The sequence below is a fragment of the Cryptotermes secundus genome, unplaced genomic scaffold, assembly GCF_002891405.2.
Source record: "Cryptotermes secundus unplaced genomic scaffold, Csec_1.0 scaffold966, whole genome shotgun sequence".
Taxonomy (NCBI): Eukaryota; Metazoa; Arthropoda; class Insecta; order Blattodea; family Kalotermitidae; genus Cryptotermes; species Cryptotermes secundus.
The window spans coordinates 132,183-153,014 of record NW_019733846.1 but is presented as its reverse complement, the minus strand read 5'-3'; the positions used below and the strand labels follow the sequence as shown (position 1 = coordinate 153,014).

General features: G+C 42.7%; 1 protein-coding gene across 1 annotated transcript in view; it reads right to left on the bottom strand.

The window, feature by feature from the left end:
• Positions 1 to 20,832, bottom strand: part of LOC111868275 — a 107,774-nt gene that overhangs the window by 28,084 nt on the left and 58,858 nt on the right. Inside the window, exons 2-3 of the mRNA XM_023858775.1 lie at positions 15,167 to 15,321; positions 879 to 1,013 (exon numbers count right to left, since the gene is read on the bottom strand). Coding sequence (XP_023714543.1) covers positions 879 to 1,013; positions 15,167 to 15,251 — 220 coding nt within the window. The 5' untranslated portion in view covers positions 15,252 to 15,321. The remainder of the gene's footprint in view (positions 1 to 878; positions 1,014 to 15,166; positions 15,322 to 20,832) is intronic.

The window sequence follows — 20,832 nt, the reverse complement described above, 5'->3', positions numbered from 1 at the left end:
CAGGATTGCGAGAGACGACGGTAGTAACAGCGGTTACTACCGCTAGCGTTGCTAGCAACACAGCGCCAGGCAACAAGGGTGCTTATTACGTGGCCGTTTTCTGTATTGTCCGATCGAGGCTACATGAGGAGCAGCGAAGGCTATTCACAGTTAGTTCTCGAGCTACCTCCGAGTTAGTTCTGAGTTAGCCAGCAACCAGTCAGTTGTAACGTGGCATTTAAAGTGTAGTATTTGTGATAATGCAGATAGCAGTAATTGTAAAACTGTCAATTGTGTGATTGTAAGTGCGAATGTGAAATAAAATTCGCTATATCAAATACGGCGTGAAGTTATTTGTCGCGTTATACGCCCAATACGCGACAATATATATATATAATGAAGGAATCAGGCAAGATACAACATTGGAACGTTCAGCTTTTAAACTACAACGGACAGCGTTTCTTTGACCACTCGGAGGTGATCAGTATGCACGCCATTTACATCTTTGAGCCCGAAACAGAAGACTGACGTATTCTCTCCACTGTTTCCTCACTCTGACCTACCAGAACTCCTCGCCGTAGACGAACTACCTATTTCACAGAACTGTTTGTACCACGTGTGAAAGGGTTAGGTGGTTCCGTCGCGGACTACACATTCGGTTGGGTCGTCGTACTGGTTCTCCCGAAACCACAGTACACATTTCCCAGGCATCGCCATTTCCTTAGCGAAAGTCATTGCACCTCAACGTGTACGCCGCTACTGGGAACTTTGGAAGTTGAGTTATGTTGTCTGAAAGTTGCGTGATTGCCTCAGAGTAAATCTACAAAATGGGAGAAGTCGATAGCACAAATTACCGAGATTCTGAGTATCGCTAAGAGTATTTGTTTCAATCTACTTACTGGTTTTCACGCCATTAAGCGTGTGGCATTTGCACGTGAAGCGAAGTTTGCAGTAAGTTTTCTTGTGGTCCAGAAGCTCCTGCAGTTCAGTGAACATCTCTCTGCAGTTTCCGCAGATCAGAATATCAGGGTTGCCTGAAACAAATAACGAAACTTTTAACCTTTGTACCAGTCCCCCTTGGCCAATCGTTAGGATCTCATGTTCTGAAGCCTCGCCCCGAAAGCCCGCTATTGGATTCTTTCTTACTTACTTACTTAGTTACTTATGGAGCTGAGCCCTTCTTGAGGAGAAGCCAAATCTGCAGCTGCTCAAGAATTTACCAGCATTTTTTGGAACCCAAAGGTTCATTGCCGTGTTCACAAGAACCCCCCACTGGTCCCTATCCTGAGCCAGATCAATCCAATCAATACCATAAGCCAAATCTGCAGCTGCTCAAGAATTTACCAGCATTTTTTGGAACCCAAAGGTTCATTGCCGTGTTCACAAGAACCCCCCACTGGTCCCTATCCTGAGCCAGATCAATCCAATCAATACCATCCCATCCTATATTTCTAAGCTCCATTTTAATAATGTCCACCCACCTGCGCCTTGGTCTCTTTCCTTCTGGATTTCCCACCAATATCCTATATGCATTCCTCGTCTCCCCCATTCGTGCTACATGACCTGCCCACCTCATCCTCCTTGACTTCATCATTCTAATTATGTTTGGAGAAGAGTACAAGTTATGAAGCTCCTCATTATGCAGTTTTCTCCAACCTCCCGTCACTTAAGTTCTCTTCTGTCCAGATAGTCTCCTCAACACACTGTTCTCAAACACGCTCAGTCTGTGTTCTTCCCTTAATGTCAGAGACCAAGTTTCACACCCATACAGATATTGGATTCTTTCAGAAGAGTAAAAAAAAAAGTCATTATGTAATCCACAAGTAATTACACATTTTATATCGAGGATCTTATACCCGTAAAGATGTGTAATTGTATTCGAGAGATAGGTAATTCGTTTTTTTTTTCACAGTTTGTATCCTGTTGCGGCAAGCAATAAAATTCAATCTATGAAATACTGATTGATTGTAAAACCATTTTTTTGTTTTGACGGATACCTTACCTAATCATATAGGAAATTTCGTTCTAATCCCATGCAGCCTACCCATTATATTTGCGTAGATTTGTGTAGATTTTATTCAGTCTGAATTTTCACGTGTAGGGGCGAATTATAGATGGGTTTTTGATTGGATGTATGGATTTGTTGACACCTTATGCACTCTACTCGGGACTACTGGCAGCTACAGCTCTGTCGCTACCGAACCTCTTATTTCAAGCGATGCTTGCTTCACAGATTTTTCGTCGTTCTCCTCAGTTCCTCCACATGAATTATGAGATAGTATTTTTAAATACATCATGACCACTTCCTTCCCGATCTTTCACGTTCACCGAACGCCATCACTCATTATTCTAAGTGAAATATTTGATACAGTTGATACAGCGTCATTACATACTCTACTGCTCATAGATCGTCATATTTTCCCGCCCTCTAACATGCAGTTATTCCCCTCAGGACTTAAATTAAACGCCCTGTGAATTAATACTGTAAGCATCCAGTTTAGATGGGTGTGTTGTGTAACACCGGTCACAACGACTTTCAGGATTTCTGGGGAAGTACCGTATCCAGCGATTAAGTGGACGTCAAGCAGACTGAATCATAATGTTGGGCCGAAGAACCAGAGCCCGGTTTGTGTTCATACCCTAAGCTTACTCCAATAGAAGGATCGTGAAGGTACATTTTGTTATTACGACGCTTGTGACGTATAGTGACGGTTTGTAATAAGAAGAAAGCTGAGCATTCAGTTATATAAACATTGAATTTTGTAGCCCATTTGGCCAGTTTCGGTAGTCACACGAAGCGTCACGTAGCAGCCATTACCTAGCTCCAGGAAATTATGCACTGCATAAAGCTTTGAGTTAATTAAGACTGTAATTGCACACTCTTGAGGACCCGTTCATCACTGTTCATGCCATAAGCTGCTTGAGATGACGTCCTCTGTTTATATTAACAAATAAATACCAACAGGCGACTGGACTTAATAACATTTCTAACATGACGCTCCTATTGTGTCGAGTTCTCCAGTGCTCTCATATTGTTGAGCAATATAGTTTTGGTTGGAGGTTCTCCCAGCGGTGCTTATGAAGAATTCTATCTTCTACGATATAACGCCGTGTAGTCCGTTGAAAATCATATGGCAGTTTTCCATCTGATCTCGCACTGGTTCCTTCCGCAGCTTATTCTTCGACACTGAAGATGGAGACGATATATTCCTCCGAAAGTCGGTTGATTTTGAAAAGACTATACTGCGTAATGTATAATTGTTAATATTGTTGAGAAATAATGTCTTCTGGGATGTGTCATCTTGTTGTCTGGTACGTAGGTACCAGTGTTTCGTAGTAATTTCCATCTCCAGGGCAGTAGGGTTTCTCAGAATAGCATAGCACACTACACTCTGTCACATCCCAGACGACAGCAGTGTTCATACTCACAAGACTAAGCACCTCAGATAATGTCTTCTTTATCAGCTGTTGGAAGTTAAGCCCCGTGACTTAGTGCGACGAAGTTCCCTGGCTTGGCTTGAAAACTGGTTCAGAAGTTGTGGATGTCTCAGACATTTGATAGGAGCGTGTGGTTGGCGGTTCGGTTCTTTGCGAGGCGTGTGCAGGTCAGTGTAAGATGATATACAAAAACTTAATAATAATAACCAAGCTGTGAAGTAGTTTCGAAAACGCAGCCCAAATTTTTAAAGGAACATAGACGAAAAAAGCCCTATGGTGTGGTCATATTTGGCATTTACAATTCTCGAAGACAGTAAGTTGAGGATGAAAAGAAAACATAATTGCTTACGCTGAAATGGAAGCAGTAACATTGCGATCGTCTCCTGTTGCCACACACGGTCGAATTTTTGCGTTCCGGAAGAATTCAGTTGTTCTTTTTTGCGGTCATACGTACCCGTAATACCAGGAGCTCCTGCTGCAGGTGAGTTTCTTTGTCACAGGTTACGCTTTTCACGTGTAGTCTTCTACTAGGAGAGCAGGCATCGTGAAACACTTCGATTACTTTAACTTCCTTAGACAGTCGGTTGGACTTCTTGGACCGGGGATCAGGCCGTCGCAAGGCCGCTACCTAACACAGACATATATGCCTTGAGTGGGATTCGAACCCACGATGCCAGTGTTAAAGCGAGCGAAGGCAGTTTCATGCCTTAGACCACAAGGCGACTGTGATCAGCCGCAGGTGAAGCAAGCTGTAGTTGTAGTGGTTGATAGTGAAAAACTAATTAGGACTTTATACAACACCGGAAACAAAATCTGCTACACCAGGGACGTATCTAGGAAGTTGTGGAGTGAAACTCCCATGGAAATGGAATTCCTTTCCTGAATTCATGTATTTCAGCGAAGTAGAGACTTCGTAGCGCTCCGACTAGCAAGTGCACCGCGAAGCTTTCTGTACCCATCCCGTGTGGCTCAGAAGCTGCAGTGCCTGCACGGGACGATTCTACAACAACAAAAACAGCTGAGAGCGCCGCTGACATCGAAAGGGTATCGTTACCTAGTTATTTGTTATACAAGCAAGTTGGTGCAGCACTTATGCTTCAGGAAGGAATTAACAATAATAAGGGATCAGCCAGGAAGCTGGTCTCAGTACTCCCTCATACATGTTCCCAACACCTCAACAATTTCCGCCTATGGGATACGCAGATCCCAACTTTCGAAACCAAACATACTGGCAACAACCAGGACACCATGTACCGAATGCGGTACAAATTCAACCGCCTTATCAGCCCCTACATCACCAGTCACAACAACCATCCTTCTCACACCAACCAGGTAATCAGAATTTCAGTACCCAAAATATTCTAAAACCTCCAAAACTCAATCTAACTGCAACAGCTGAAAACTACGATCTAGAATCTAGGTACTGATTCTAGTAATTATGAGCATGAAACTAACGCTGCAGCAAAGGAACAAAAAACCTGTGGCAACTAGTCAAGAAACGTAAGAGAGAAAAACAAAGAACCCAGTACTCCCACAATCGAACCAACAACAGTAAAAAACCGGTATAACCCGCTAACAGCCACGACCGAAAGCGATGCTGATGAAACAAATGGAACTAATAATCCACCAAAGACACCAAAACCACGTCCAATATTCATGAGGAAATTAAGAAAGCCTTTCTGATGCAACAGGACAAGAAGCATATTACACCAAAACCCTCCGAGATGAAACTGTTGTCATAAGGCACCTCCACCACTCCATCCCAATGGAGAAATCAAACTGGAATTAGAAAATGCGGGTCATAAAGTTAGCAACATAACGAACGTTAATATGGCTTTGAATGTGGTGCATAGTAGCACGATAGCTTTTTTCGGAAATGCTTTTAATATCTGTCTAGTGATCAAGTCATATCCTGGGGCCTTGAGTGGGTTAAGTCGATTTGTTTCTTCCATCACTTCCTTAGGAGAGAAAGCTTTTATGGACAGTGACATTTGGCAAGGGGTATTGAGAGAGTCTTCCATTTCTTCATCTTCGTCATGTGGTTCCGTTTTGAAGACCTCAGTTAAGTGTGAAGCAGACATGTCAGCTGTTTCTTTGTCTGAGCGAGCCCACTGCCCGTTAGGTTTTCGAATTGGAAGAACATGCACTTGTGGTCTCTTTAGTGTTTGTGTCGCTTTCCATAGAGTGTGGTCCTTCGCAGAAAGATTGGTGTTATAGTGTTCGAAGGTGTTGTTTTCAGCATCCCTAAGAGCATTTTTAGTTCTCTGCTTAGTCTATTGTATATATATTGATCCGCAACGTTTCGGGACCTTTACCAAATTCGTCTAGCTTGACGTTTTTCGGCAACTACGAGTAGTTGACGAATGTACAGCGGTGTGTCCGTGGTGTTTGTTTCAGTCTGTCTGCTTTGCGGGGTTGATTTCCAGGCAGCATCCTGCACCGGTCTGGTGAAGTGCTGCACTGCTTCATCAATGTTTTCTGGAGATTTCAGTTGCAGTTTAGGTTGATTTCCAGGCAGCATCCTGCACCAATCTGGTGAAGTGTTGCACTGCTTCATGAATGTCTTCTGGAGATTACAGTAGCAGTTTGGGTTGATTTCCAGGCAGAATCCTGCACCAATCTGGTGAAGTGTTGCACTGCTTCATCAATATATTCTGCAGATTTCAGTCGCAGTTTCGGTTGATTTCCAGGCAGCAACCTGCACCAATCTGGTGAAGTGTTGCACTGCTTCATGAATGTCTTCTGGAGATTACAGTAGCAGTTTGGGTTGATTTCCAGGCAGAATCCTGCACCAATCTGGTGAAGTGTTGCACTGCTTCATCAATATCTTCTGGAGATTTCAGTCGCAGTTTGGGTTGATTTCCAGGCAGCACCCTGCACCAATCTGGTGAAGTGTTGCACTGCTTCATCAATATCTTCTGGAGATTTCAGTCGCAGTTTGAGGTTTCCATTACTTTGTACATGTCGCTGTGAGGAAGTCCAGTCGCTATTTCTTGTAGTTAGTTTAGGAGGAAGTGATATTTGATAACTATAGTGCTGAAATTGATTATAACTGGGGTGTGATCAGATGTGAGGTCGGCGTTTGAGTCTGTTGCGCAGTTGTCTCTTGCTATTCCACTTGTTAAAAAAAAGTCTAATGAATCAGGAATTTCCTTGGGGTCACTTGGCCAGTAAGTAGGTTCTTCGTTAGTTATGAAGTTATAGTTATTATTAGTCATTGCTCGTAGAAGATTTCGGCCTTTTGTCGTGATAATTCTCGAGCCCCAGCTTGTGTCTTTAGCATTCCAGTCGCCCTTGCTATAAATCGGGTACCAAGGGATTGGAAGAAATCCTTGTATTCATCTGTGGATATGCTGTGCCGTGGGGGACTGTATATAGCAGTGATTGTGAAGTGCCATGTAGAGGCCTTAATTTCGACGATGGTTGCTTGAATTTTATCTGTTTGAAATTTAGCTAATTCACTGTGTGGGATAGATTTACGAAGGATTATTATCGAGCCTCCATGGGCAGTGCCATCCGGGTGGGGAGTACTGTAGCTGATGTACTGCGGGATGTTGGATGCTGTCAGTTCGGTGAAATGGGACTCAGAGATAAGTAGGATATCATACTTTTTTAAGTTTAGAAATGTTATTACCTCCTGCTTATGATTAAGCAGTCCGTTGGCGTTCCGCGTGGTTATTCTGAGTATGTTCACGGATTTATCTTTCCTATGACAGTGGTTAATAAGTTTATAATCATGCTGTTCTGGCTTACTAAATATGCAAACATGCTATCAAATTCGTTTAAGAAAGATGAGAATTGGTTTTCATATTTATTGATGTCTCGGTTTGGTTGTTTGATTTTACTGCTTGTGCGTTTGTGTGTTCATGATACTGAGGATAAGTAGCTTGTTTTGCGTTTATGTTTCTGTTGATGTTTCCTGATTGATTAGTTGTGATTGGATTGATTGGTGCCCTCTTGCGGTCCTATTTCTAGCTGTTACTACGTCTTTGCACACAGTATATCATTTGTAGTTTGCAGGGTGGTCCCCAGAACGTAGGACACATTTAGCAGGTGTACTTTTTGGTTTTTGGCATGTTTTTTTTTTGTCGTGCGACTTGCCACATTTTACGCAGTTGAATGGCTTTGTGCAATACGTTTTAGAGTGGCCGTAGGACTGACATCTCGTGCATTGGATTATATTACAGTTCTTCGGAGCCTCGAAGGTTATTTTGGTGTTCTAAAGGAATTCTTCTTTGAATATTTCTTTGTTGTTGTGTTGAGCCTCTAGGTCTACAAAGAACAACGATAATGGTTCCTTAGTTTCTCTATTTTTAGGGCCGCGCCATAGCTCAAGCGGTTAGTCGCTGGCTTCCCACCGCGGCGGCCTTGGTTCGAACCCGGGTCTGGTCAAGTGGGATTTGTGGTGGACAAAGTGGCGCTGGGGCAGGTTTTCTCCGAGTACTTCGGTTTCCCCTGCCAATCTTCATTCCACTAATTGCTCCAGAATCACCCTCACCTATCATCTGGGGCTGGTACAATAGGCCAGAAGTTGCCGCAGTACAGGGGACTTAGTCCCACCCCACTAGCAATAAAAAATACTCTATTTTTAAATGCCCGACTGGTCAAAACGGGATACTTTGGCGACTTTGACGACTATACGCATCACTGGCACGAACGGGCCACTTCGGACGTAAAGTATAAGGCTGTCCTACTTCCTTACAACTTGGTAATACGCCAAAATAATAATGATACACAAACCTGGAAAGCTCCCACAAGAACTATCGTCTTATAGACCCATTAGTCTGCTACCTGTCACATAGTAAAGTATTGGAAAGACTTTTGCTTCAAAGGATATACGCAGCTGTTAACAGTGCTTCCCAATCATCAGTTCGGATTTCGCGACAGATTACAACCCATCAAGTTCACAGAATTGTAAATGAAATCTCCACGAGTCTCGAGGAAAAGAAATTTTGTAACGCTGCATTTCTTGATATATCCCAAGCCTTTGACAAAATATGGCACCAAGGCTTACTCTTCAAATTAAAAAACTCTCTGTCTCAAAATTACTATCTCCTTCTAAAACCATACCTCTCCAACAGAAACTTCTCCGTCAAGCACTCAGACCAACAGTCTATATCCCATTAAATCCGGAGTCCCACAAGGCAGTGTCCTGGGGCCACTGCTATTTACGCTCTACACAGCTGATATAACTGAAATCGAAAACACCAAGATAGCATCTTTCGCTGATGACGTGGCTCTCGTAGGTATTAGTGAAAACCCGCTAACAGCGTCTCAAAACCTGCAAAATCACCTTAATTTACTCAGCGACTGGTACACCACTTGGTGAACAAAGGTTAATCAAACGAAGTCTGTCGAGATAACATTCACCGCGAGACACGAAATGTGCCCACAAGTAACAATGAACAGCGTGCAAATACCTACAGCCACAGAAACAAAGTATCTCGGCCTCCACCTCGATCAAAGGCTCATTTGGAGAAAACACATCCAGACTAAAAGAAAACAACTTGACAAGAAATATCGTCAAATGTATTGGCTTCTCAATATAAATCAAAGTTCTCTATGACTAACAAAATACTACTATACAAAGCTATATTGAAACCTATTTGGTCCTATGGTCTTCAACTCTGTGGATGTGCAAAGCCATCGACAATCAGTCTCATCCAGAGATTCCAATCAAAAACACTAACGGCAATTGCAGACGCGCCATGGCATGTGAGCAACCTTACACTCCATAACGACCTACAGATACCCTTCGTCAAAAATGAAATACTAAGAGTGGCTGAAAGGTACAAAAACCAAACTGTAAACCATGACAACGAATTAACAGAAGAGCTATACACCAACGTCCAGTGACAAGAAGACTGACCAGAACATGGCCCCACGACATCATCAAGCAATGAAATAGACTACATGTAGGAGAAACATCACTGGATGTCTCCCTTGCAAGCTAACCCCCTACAGCACATTTACTTAATACTCTGTAATGATGCAGATTGTAAAGAAGCATAACAATAATTGTATTTCAGCACATAAAGGAGAATCAATGAGCGAATGAAACGAATACTGAAAGATTGTATCGGGATCTATACATCCACTCCTCCATACGCCTTCATGACATAGTGCTTAAGTAGTTAAGCACAGGGACAACTTTACTTTTACTGAAAGAGAGTACATAGTTTATTCTTTTTTCTTCACACGTTTTGTGGAATCAGAAGTTTCTTCGCTTTGAAAATTATATTTTCAGAACAGGTCTTATATCTAAGGGCAGCCGCACACCAACTGCCTCAAGACAGGCATCAAGACATGAGACAAAAGACGCAGTTTTGCTTCATTCGTGACTCGTCAGCATGATGACTCAGACCGGTGTGCGGCGGTTTTCATAATCTCATTCGTTTCAACTGTCCTCCTTCCTTTGCGTCATGTCGCAGACATCGTGTCTTGACTGTTACATCTCTTGACGTATGTCGGTGTGTGGCCTATGTAATAAATACATTTCCGATGACTGCTGTCCATTTCGATCTGCAATCAAACGACAGACTCCCGGAACTGAGACTACAACATGGATCAGCCGAACAACGTTCTGTAGTGTACTGCAATAGACTGAATATCGCTAATTGTGCCAAATTCGAAGTTAATGTGGCCGTAGCCTCAGATGGACGGCCAATTTAATTATCAAATATTGTACCTGGTGCTTCATAACTTGTATTCTCTTACAAGTATAATTAGAATGATCAAGTCAAGGAGGATGAGATGGGCAGGGCATGTAACACGAATTGGGGAGAAGAGGAATGCATATAGGATATTGTTGGGAAAGCCAGATGGAAAGAGACCACCGGCAAGACCAAGGCGTAGGTGGTTAGACAATATTAGAATGGATCTTAGAAAGATAGCGTGGAATGGAATGGCTTGGATTAATCTGGCTGAGGATATGGACCAGTGGAGGACTCTTGTGAACACGGTAATGAACCTTCGGGTTCCATAAAATGGTAGAAAATTCTTGAGTAGCTGCAGAATTTACGGCTCCTCCAGAAGGGCTCAGCTCCTTAAGTGAGTAAGTGTACGAGTACTTGCTGTTACCTCTGATGGACGGTGAAACTGACATGATTTCATTTAAAAAACAACCACTGTCAATGCCATATTCTGGTATTTGTATCATTAATAACATGTCTTAACTGGTGCAGTCCATACCAGTTGACTTGATGTCAATAACCGAACCGATGACAACAGATCGTGTCCCATTTGGTATTCCAGACTCGTGTCCAGCAGCATTTCGTTTCAACACGTCAGCAATGTAGGGTACACATATATTTCTCATGGATAAAATCGATAAATAAAGCCGTAGGAAGAAATATTGCGTTGGGAGACTGCATGAACCACCTGTATACCCATACAGCAGCGTTATATCGTGCGTTCTGCCAGAATTTATATGGACCACTAGCATTTCTGGCGGTAAAAATAAAATACAGCTTATACTGGAACTTCCAATTCCCTGTCAATGTAAAGGGTGGAAAGGAGACAGAGTGAAAGGGGGTGGAGACTATGAAAGGCTGAATATTTTCCAAAATGCTTCGACTGTCTGTACTATGGCACTACCACAATGGCAGTTTAAGTGTTTTGTTTCTCTGTCTGGCTGCGTCAATACCACTGCGATTTATGGACCATTTTTATTACTGTTATAATGCCCCTTGGCCATTCCCCCCATTACACCAGAGCGAATGCTGCCCAGCGGCATCCAACTGACCATAACGGCCCCTACCCCCACATCGCAACATTCTAGTCAGTGGCGTGCTGTCAGAAAATGTGTGACATTCTCCACGTGCAGTATGCAGTAATATAAACTGTAACATCGTCTTCAAATAAACGTCCACTTTTTACAATTAGCACAGCTCTTAGGTGAAATGAATAACTCCCTATAAAGGGCGAAATTATCCCTTTAACAGGCTGTGCAGGGCCATAGGGTTGTGAGACGTCGAGGCTCCCACATTTTCTGGATAATCGGCTCACAGATGGCGGTAAGGTTGTCAGCCTTACGTGGCTGCCGCCCTTTACCTCCAGGAAGATTCCTGATACTCGTTTCTATTAGAGGCGGAGACTCAAGGCCAAAATGTGGCTGGAATAATTATTATTATTATTTAACTGAAAATGGGTTTTGACCCGGTGGCAGTGGTATTTCAATAAGACAACAGACAAATAACACACATAAACACTTTCAAACAAAACACAGCACATAAACAATTAGGCCAATTGAAAAATCCAGTGAACTCATCGGTAATCGAACCCGCAACCTTCTGACTTTTAGGATAGTTCCTCAAAAAATTACGCTACCGCGTGCCCCGAATAGCTTCCTGTAACACACACAAAAAATAGGAAGTGAATAATCCATCACAAACTGAGCAGCCGTATGGCGAGATTGGAATTTTAATTGTTTTGGTTTACTGATTGCTTTGTTTTACAACATAGACTGCGCTACAAAGGCTTCATGAACTACATAAAGAGGAGACCAATGCAAATTAACAAAGCTTTAGACTGTGCACTGTTTAACATAAAAACGAACGCTGCCACCAAGTAAATACATGGAGTATGTTCATATTCATCCCACTTGAGGCATGGATGTCTGTGTGTGCGTTTATTCTGTTTGTGTGTTGTTCCGTGTTTAGGTAGAGGCCTTGCGAGGGGCTGATCCCCCGTCCAAGGAGTCCTATCGTCTGTGTAAAAAAGATTACGAAACTGAAGATGAGGTCAGGGCCAAACAAAGGGCTGTGGAGTCATTGATGAATGAATGTTCATATTCATCCCTCCAAAACAACAGAGGAAAGCTCTGAGGTCCTCACAGCGATGGCCCCAAAGTGTATTCCTCCGAAACGTCTGTGACCTTCCCAACTACACTGTGTTGCATGGTATTCTTCGTAGATATCTCTGTGAAAACTGAAATGTAACATATTATGGGAGGAAAAAAACTCCGTGATTTCAGTCCGCAAGCGAACTATACCGACCGAGAAATCGCCGCTTGTCGGCAAGTTTTAGTGCCAACTTCTTGCGGCTAGAGGGTGTCGCGTGGTCAACGTAACGAATCCCCACGCCCGTTAATTTCGGTTTTCTAGACCGGAGCCGCTATTTCCTTGAAATAGCTACCCGGTTATCATCACGAGGCTGAGTGGACCCCGTTCCAGACCCACTACTTCTCCGAAAAAATCTGGTAGCGCCGGGAATCGAACCCGGACCTCTGGATCTGTAGCCAGGAACGCTGACCACTAGACCACAGAGGCGGTCAACGTGTTACGGAGCTTACATATAATGTAACTTAGAGATTTCGGTGTATTCTTTTTAATTGTCATTATAACCGTTAAGACCTAATGTTAAGAGTGTGCGGGGCATTCATTGTGTTTATTATTTGCCTCTACAGCTTCTGTTGGGGCAGTTTTTCATCTGATAACTATTTAACGAGTTACATGCGAGATGTGCTGGAAGTTCGAACAAAAACGCGAACGGGTGCTCAGTTATTTCCCGGGTTTAACTGTAACTGAAATGTGTCAGCAAGTTTCAAATCAGCTCAGATGTTCTCTGGTTGATACACGAGGACCACTAGAGAGGTAGACAGGTATAGTGAAGTTTATAGGAACATTTTTTTTTCCGGAACTTTCTAGTTGCGACTAAGTCAGAAATTAACTACGTCGTTGATCATTTTAAGATATTTTTAAACCCCACTCTCGGCGAGGGTGGAACTGTCGGAAAGTTATTCTGTTCTGAGGAAACGGTTTGACGTATTCACCGAACTGTGAAAATGAAGTGCACACTCGCTCGCAAAACCCCTTGAAGTCATTTCGGCCTGGCGTCCCTAATGATATATATTGTTCATTCTGAACATAAGAGAAAAGTATCGGAGCGTAACATATTGTAACAAAGGAGCAGGACATCGCGAAAGTCCTCTGTGTGGAATCATCAATGACAGATTCTTTTGGAGTTGGATGTTTAACGACGCTGCTAGTATTGGGACCGTGGAACGTCAATTATAGAGAGATTGGTGAATGTGAATGTGATGATGGAATGATAAGTGGCAGGAGAAACCGAAGTAATATAATAAAAACCTGCCCCGGTGCCATTTTGTGCACCACAGATCCCATATAGCATCTCCTGGGATCGAATCCGGGCTGCTACAGTGGTGGATAGTGTTTAAGTGTGATCGTGGGGATTCGCGTGGTTGGTGGGTTTATGTATGTATATATGGACCGCCCCTGTAATATAGTGGTCAGAGTCCCTGGCTTCAGATCCAGGGGTCCCGAATTCGATTCCCGGCGCTACCAGATTTTCTGAGAAGTAGTGTGTCTGGAACGAGGTCCACTCAGCCTCTTGAGGATAATTGAGGAGCTATTTAAGGGAAATAGCGCCTCCGGTCTAGAAAACCGAGATTAACGGCCGTGGGGAGTTGTTGCACTGACCACGTGACACCCTCTATCCCCTAAAGTTGGCACTAACTTCGCAGAGAAACTGCGGTCGCTCGGTCGGTATAGGTCACTTGCGGGCTACAGGTCACGGAGTTTTTGTGTGTGTTGGTATGTATGTGTGTGCATAAAGATTCATATTATGAAAAGAGCAAGTGTCTTTTGAAATGAGCAGACTTTATTAAAATTAAGTGCTCTTTTTTTGCGTTATTTTACGGCTCGCTGCAACATTACGCACATTATACTGTATACTTTTAATAGTAAGTGTATGATTACATATTTCGGTATTCTAATATTCTGCCCGTACATTCTCTCCCAGTGAACAGAAGGCGAGGCAAGATGTGGATAGAACTCATCTACTTTGACTATTATACTCTCTTTTTAGAGACCCTTTCAGCTTCAGGGTACGAGTGCTACGTTCAGACCGAACATTTCAGCTCTCACAGTACTTGCCGGAGAGGATTGTTCTCTTCGCTGGAGGATAATAAGTTGCAGATACACGAATCTGGTCTCTCCACAATATATTTTGCGTTATGCTTTCGGTGCAAGAGGTTTAACCCTTTAATTACTAGTGGTTACTGCAGCATACTAAAATTCTGCATTCTGCCCACACAGTGTGTCTGTGTGTTCCGTATGGTTCTCACAATAAACAGCCACTGTTTCCCTAAACAGCATTAACCGGTTGGGCTTTGTAGCGGAGACGTAATGTGTTTTCTGTTAGGTACGGACTGAATATCTACATTATTTGTGTGTTCCGTATGGTTCTCACAATAAACAGCGACTGTTTCCCTAAACAGTATTAACCGGTTGGGCTTTGTATCGGAGACGTAATGTGTTTCCTGTGAGCTACGGACTAAATCTCTATATTATTTGTGTGTTCCTATGGTTCTCACAGTAAACAGCAACTGTTTCCCAAAACAGCATCAACCGTTTGGGCTTTGTAGTGGTGACATAATGTGTTTCCTGTGAGGTATGAACTGTATTCTTATTTAATTCTGATTAAATTAAGTTTTTAATGAGTTTTTGATCAGATTCGGTTTTACAGTCGTGAAGGCCCCGGGACAACCAAGGTGTTGAGGCCCCTATCTTTAACAACAAATTTAGGTTATGACAGTAATATTCTTTCTGTTCTTGTTCCTTATAATAATTAAACATGCAAACTAAGTTCTCTCGATTTTAGAGAAGCAAATGCCTTAATAAAATCTGTGTATTCTATTTGTGCTTTGTGGAGGCCCCGGGATTCCCGCCCTTAAATCCAGCCCTCTTAATAATATTCACATTTTTCTTCATCAAAAAGGCCGACTTACTGTATGTCTTCAGTTGGTTCATCGGAGTTGTCTGCGGCTTTTGAGGGATGGTAGCCTTGATGACAGGTCTGGCCGGGGGTACCATGAGCCGAGGTCGTTTCAGAGGCGGAACAAGTCGCGGTGGACCTGGTGGAAAGGACGCTGACGCGTAGTAGCTGAATAAAATAGAGAAATATAATTATTAGAACATATAAAATAGAGCAGTGTTAATTTGAGGTTCTCACAACGCTGAGGATGAAGATTGCGGGTTTCCGGGTTGTAGTTCAGTGTAGATCAGAGGGAACATTGCATTTCGGAGGGACGTATGTCTTACATCTTCACGGTCGAAGCTAAGCTTGCCGACTACTTATGCTTGGCCTATTGTTCGACCCTGAATCCGATGGCGATGCGTTTCTTTGGACTACACCGTTTTACCACCAAGAAGGGTGCACTCTTCAACGATTTTCTTCTGTCAGAAGGGGGAAATAAGAATAAGTTAAGGGATGTAGGTACTATTTCTGAGGGGTAAGCACTTTCATTGCCGTACTATGTGGGAATTCATAGTAAAGGGTTTGTGTTATAGGCCAGCAGTCTTGCCAAACTCATTGGATAAAACGCTCAGTATTTCAATGTCAGCTCGTAGTCCGAGTGGACGAATGGCTGTATTCGCGTCATCAGCAGCGGCAGATAGAAATTAGAAATATTTGGTTTTAATATTTTCGGCTTAAAACTTATACCGAGTTTCTGGGTTCGGGGTTTAAAGGGTTACTCGTCTTTAGACTGAGCTGACAGCTATAAAAGTACTGTATTTGCACGGATCACGTATTTGTTTTGAAATATGTACAGAGTTTCATAAGTATAGGCGTCAGTATGGGGGGAAAGTGAAAAAAGCAGGACGTGTCATATGAATATTTATGTGCAACCAAATTTAAAATGACAGGTTATGAAAACTGTCACCTTTTTTGTCACTCTTAATAAATAGCATTGCAATGCCAGGTTATGAAGCGACCAACGTTTGGGGATGGGCAGGGGGGGGGGGTTAGAATTAATCCGCAACTTAGTTTGCAAACTCAATTTGAATTTGGAAGCGCGAGTGGCACGACTGTCGCTCCTTCAACAACATCGTAACTGTAAACAGGACTGTATTCTGCGATGTGACACCTTATAGTCTGGTAGACGTCTACTGACGTTATGGATGAATGTCAAGCCTCATTTATACGCTCGAATAATAAGCCAAGCAGTCGGCGTACTCTTTGACCCTGAAGCACGTACCTCCGAAACGTCAGTAAATTTCTACTGGATTACATAGCTTCACATTATTCTCAGTAGTTACCACTGAGAGAACCCCAAATTATGCAATAAAACAGCAAAGAGTAGGGTATTTTGGTTGTAACGTTGTACAGTTCAGAGACAGCGCGAAGTTTCGGGGTCACATAACCTCCATTTTCAGAGTCTAAGTGTATCCCAAGAAAATAGCATGAAGCAAGCAGCAAGCAGAGCATTATACTCGCTTGCTTGGAATACTATTCGACCGTGAAGATTTAGGAAATACGTTCCTCCGAATGTGAGTAAACTTTTGCCAGATTACACGGCGTCACATCCCAGAAATTAGTACTCATCATAATCATCACTGTGAAAACCTCAAATCGGACAAATAACTGCAGTGGTTCTGACGGAGGTGAAAGTAAATAGTTCGGTCTTCTGGAAGCATGACGTTTCGGAGGAACATATTGCTTTCATCATCAGGCTCGAAGAATTAGCGAAACGCATGATGAACTTGCAGCATACTTCTCCCGATTTCTTACTTTGCTTACTCTTCGATCCAGAATATTTAGGCAGTATATTCTCCGAAACGTCGAGCTTTCTCCGAAATATACTGCGACTCATCAACTGATTGTAGTCCACTAATGTCAGTTCTCTGTCCTCATACCATAACACACCTTACTCTAACGAAATCTGGCCGTTCACATGTTCACATGCCGTCTGAGGACCCTCGTAATGCGCGATCGTTTTTTGCGCACACCAGCCCCCTCGTCAGATACTCTGAAGGTCATCTGATTACTGTACACGTATCGATACACTTACCAGTTGAGGCGCACTAGAATCTCGGTGCTCTGTAGGAAACTAACGATTTCTGTTTTCTGGTCCAATGAGATGTGGCTTCAGGGAAGCACACGGAAATTACTTACACGTCACTAATAGAATTTTTTGGTATTTTCATAAATAATCAAGTGTGAAATAAATAGCTAGAATAAATTAACAAATATCATTAGTAATCTTCGAAAGAGACTACTAGTGATCTTTCGTAACAAGCTTATAATTTATGGCGAGTAGTTATAGCCCCACGCTCAACCCCCACAAGATGGAGGACCGTCCCTTGTCTGATGTCCGCTACTGCTTATTCAGTATATTCGCCGCTACCCTCTGTATCTGGCGTCCGTCTCGTCCACACATAACCTGAGGAAGTGCCTTGCCGTGGTGACAAGGGACCAACTTAAATGAGAATGGTAGGGCATATAGCACGAATGGTGGAGAAAAAGAATGCATATAGGATATTGGTGGGAAAGCAAGAAGGAAAGGACCAATAGGAAGACCAAGATGTAGGTGGTTGGGCAATATTAAAATGGGTCTTAGATTGATACGATACGATGGGATGGTATGGGCTGGATCATTCTGGCTCAGGATAGGGTCCAGTGGAGGGTTTTGTGAACACGGTAATGAACGAAGAATGCCGTCTTCTGGGATGTGGCGCCTCGTAGATATTGTGTAAACCGACCTTTCGGATGAACGTATCGCCTCCATTTTCAGGGTATAAAAATCCGCGAGCGAGGGACCAGGCTGCAGCCACCTACAGCTTCCATCTCACCGTTACAACCTTATATATATAGAGAAAGAGAGAGAAAGAAAAACGAAGGAGAGTTATGGATAGGAAGTGACATCACGTAAATAGGTGCGCCTGTAGGTACAACATGGCCTCGACAAGCAGAGGAACTCCTTCATAATTATTGGGACGTGATCACAAATACAATTCAATTGTTTGACATTTTAATTCCATAGATCATTAACTATCGCGTTGATAATGGAGAATCTCACGAAAATTGGAAGGGAAATTTCAAGTGTCAGAACCGTCCGGATCCCGTCGCATAAATACATAATAAAACGGGGAGAGAACTGCGTCTGGGTTGGAAGTGGAGCACAATGGCTGAGACGTTTCTGTTTCAATATTATGAGATGCGCCATGTCATTTCCAGGTTCTCCTCTCAGCACGCAAACGCCGTCCTCTGTAGAATCTTTGTGAGGTTTCATGCCTTTCTGACAAATAAATGGGAAGCAAACAGCGTGCTACGGTTTCTTTTGTCTACATTGTCTATTTGATTCCCTTTTTTTATAATACCGCATCTTTCATCTTGCCTCTTCTAATCATAACGCTTCAAATTTGTTGAGGTTGTGCTCGATGTCACCGATACTGCCTAATCTCTCTTTTACTTTGATCACATTCGAAGGTTACTTGCATACATCTCGTGCAGTTCAGTAATAAATATAAACCACCTGGTTTGACGTCATGGGTTGTAGGAATGCTAGAATAGCCTGATCTCTCTGAATGGTTACCAGATCAATGCAGTAATAGCCAAACACACGGAGGGACACTGGTGCAGCTGAAGACATTTTAGTGTAAGTAGATTTTAAAGGGTTCTGACGATTTATAAAACACAGAATTACTGAATTACTGGGGTTTGGACTTTTTCCATCGTCCGGTAGTCTAGAAAATAGAAAACGCGACGTTTCGGTAACTGGATGTGTTTCCATCCTCAGTTGAATGGGGAAGAAGACACCTACTCAGTTAGGCTCCTTAGAAAGAGCTAATCGCAATCACAGGATAACCCCTGTCAGATTTACACAGCTATTTAATCACTTGAGACCAGGCTGATTCTGCGGGAGATAACAAGAAACTATACAATAAAATTGTGATAAAGCACGCACCCGCGTGGAACTGGGATAGAAAAGGAGGTAGGAATTTGTGCTACAAACACAGCCAACAAAACCAATGCAACAATGCAAAGAAATGGAAACAAATTTTGAAGACATGTAGTATCTACCACTAGTGTCATCTGTGGAATAAAAGCTGAACACTTCAGACTGATACCTTATGGAAACTCATGAAGAACCTGTCACGTCATACAGATCTTCTCTGTGCCTTAGAAACCCCGTTACTGATGAGGGGGATCCATTTTTGTATGATCGCCCAAGAGTATTCTAGTAAGAAGGAACTTGTACTGTAAGACAATAGTAGTTTGTATATTTCCTTCTTTGCTAAACTTCTAACTTTTGTTGTGACACTTTGGGGGACTAGGGCGGAAGATGCCATGTTCAAGCATGGGGCTGTATTGCAGCTTGATACCAGTAAAGAAAAACAGCAGTTATCCCTGTAACAGACAGTCGAGGCCCATAGGGTTGTGAGACGTCGAGACTCCCACATTTTTCTAGTCAATCGGCCCACAGATGGCGGTGAGTTTGTCAGCCTTACGCGCTGGCCGACACTTGCTCCCCAGGAAGATTCCTAGTCACCCTCGTAACGCGAACGTGCATCAGTCCTCATGATGACGTGGCATTGAGTATCGTCAGTGGCTCCTACGAAACTCCGGTATCGGCACCCATCTCTTCCATTGCTTGTGCTGTAACGTCTGAGTGATGGCAGTTCAGCCCTTTTACGAGATATTGTTCCAATTATTTCATTAATAATTTGCATTCTCATCGAGATTTTTTGTAACCTCTGAACCAACAAGTTTGGTGTAGTGGTAGCGCCCTTGACTCGTACTCTGGAGCTGCTCGGTTCGAATTTATGCCGGGACACTGGCTGTCGTCAGAGATATTTCTTAGTTTTCCTCAGTCGGTCCAAGAAAAATCGAGGGTGGTACGTATATTAGGTTAAGACCTTTTTTTTCAGATAGTTTTAAGTTCATTATCCATGTACCATCCTGCCATTGGGCACCGTATTGTTTAGCTACTGACAGAATCATAAGTTAATCTTAAGAGTACACCACTTCTTGACGCTCATGACGACAATCTCTTCACGTCATTTTTAGTCACTTGGCTAATACAGACATAAGTGTACTTAAATGGACCAAACGTGGTATTATAGGCTAAGATATGCATTGAGGAATTTTAACATCTGTAACCGTCCCACTGCTACGCAACTTAATTTAATGTAATCAACTTTATTAATTTGAAGGCTTAATTGTTCAAAATGAAATGCAATGAACAAGGGTAGTGAGACATAGGTCAATTCTTGTATGTAAGAGTAAGCGTCTTCCCACGCTTACAACAAGAAACAGGAAGACACCCGTCAAAGGTTTATGAGTGGAAAGTTGCGTTGGTGAATGGATAAAGAAATCTTTTGTAAATTCAATACTTGGCAGTTTGTGCATGCCATAACTTAAAAAGAGTGAAGTTTTTAGGGCCCAAGCGACGCTTAAGCATTTGTCACTTTCTGACAAATACGTTGGAGTCAAAAATCCTTAAACTCTTGTAAGCTTTAAACGGAGTGGAGGAATATGTAATTAAGATACTCCTATTTTTAAAAAATAGCCAATCACTGAAATTTAAGGGTGTGACAGGGCAGTGACGCTGGTGAAAGCAAGGAATTGAATGTCTGAGGAAGCGTCATGTTTTAGCGTCATTCGGAAAAG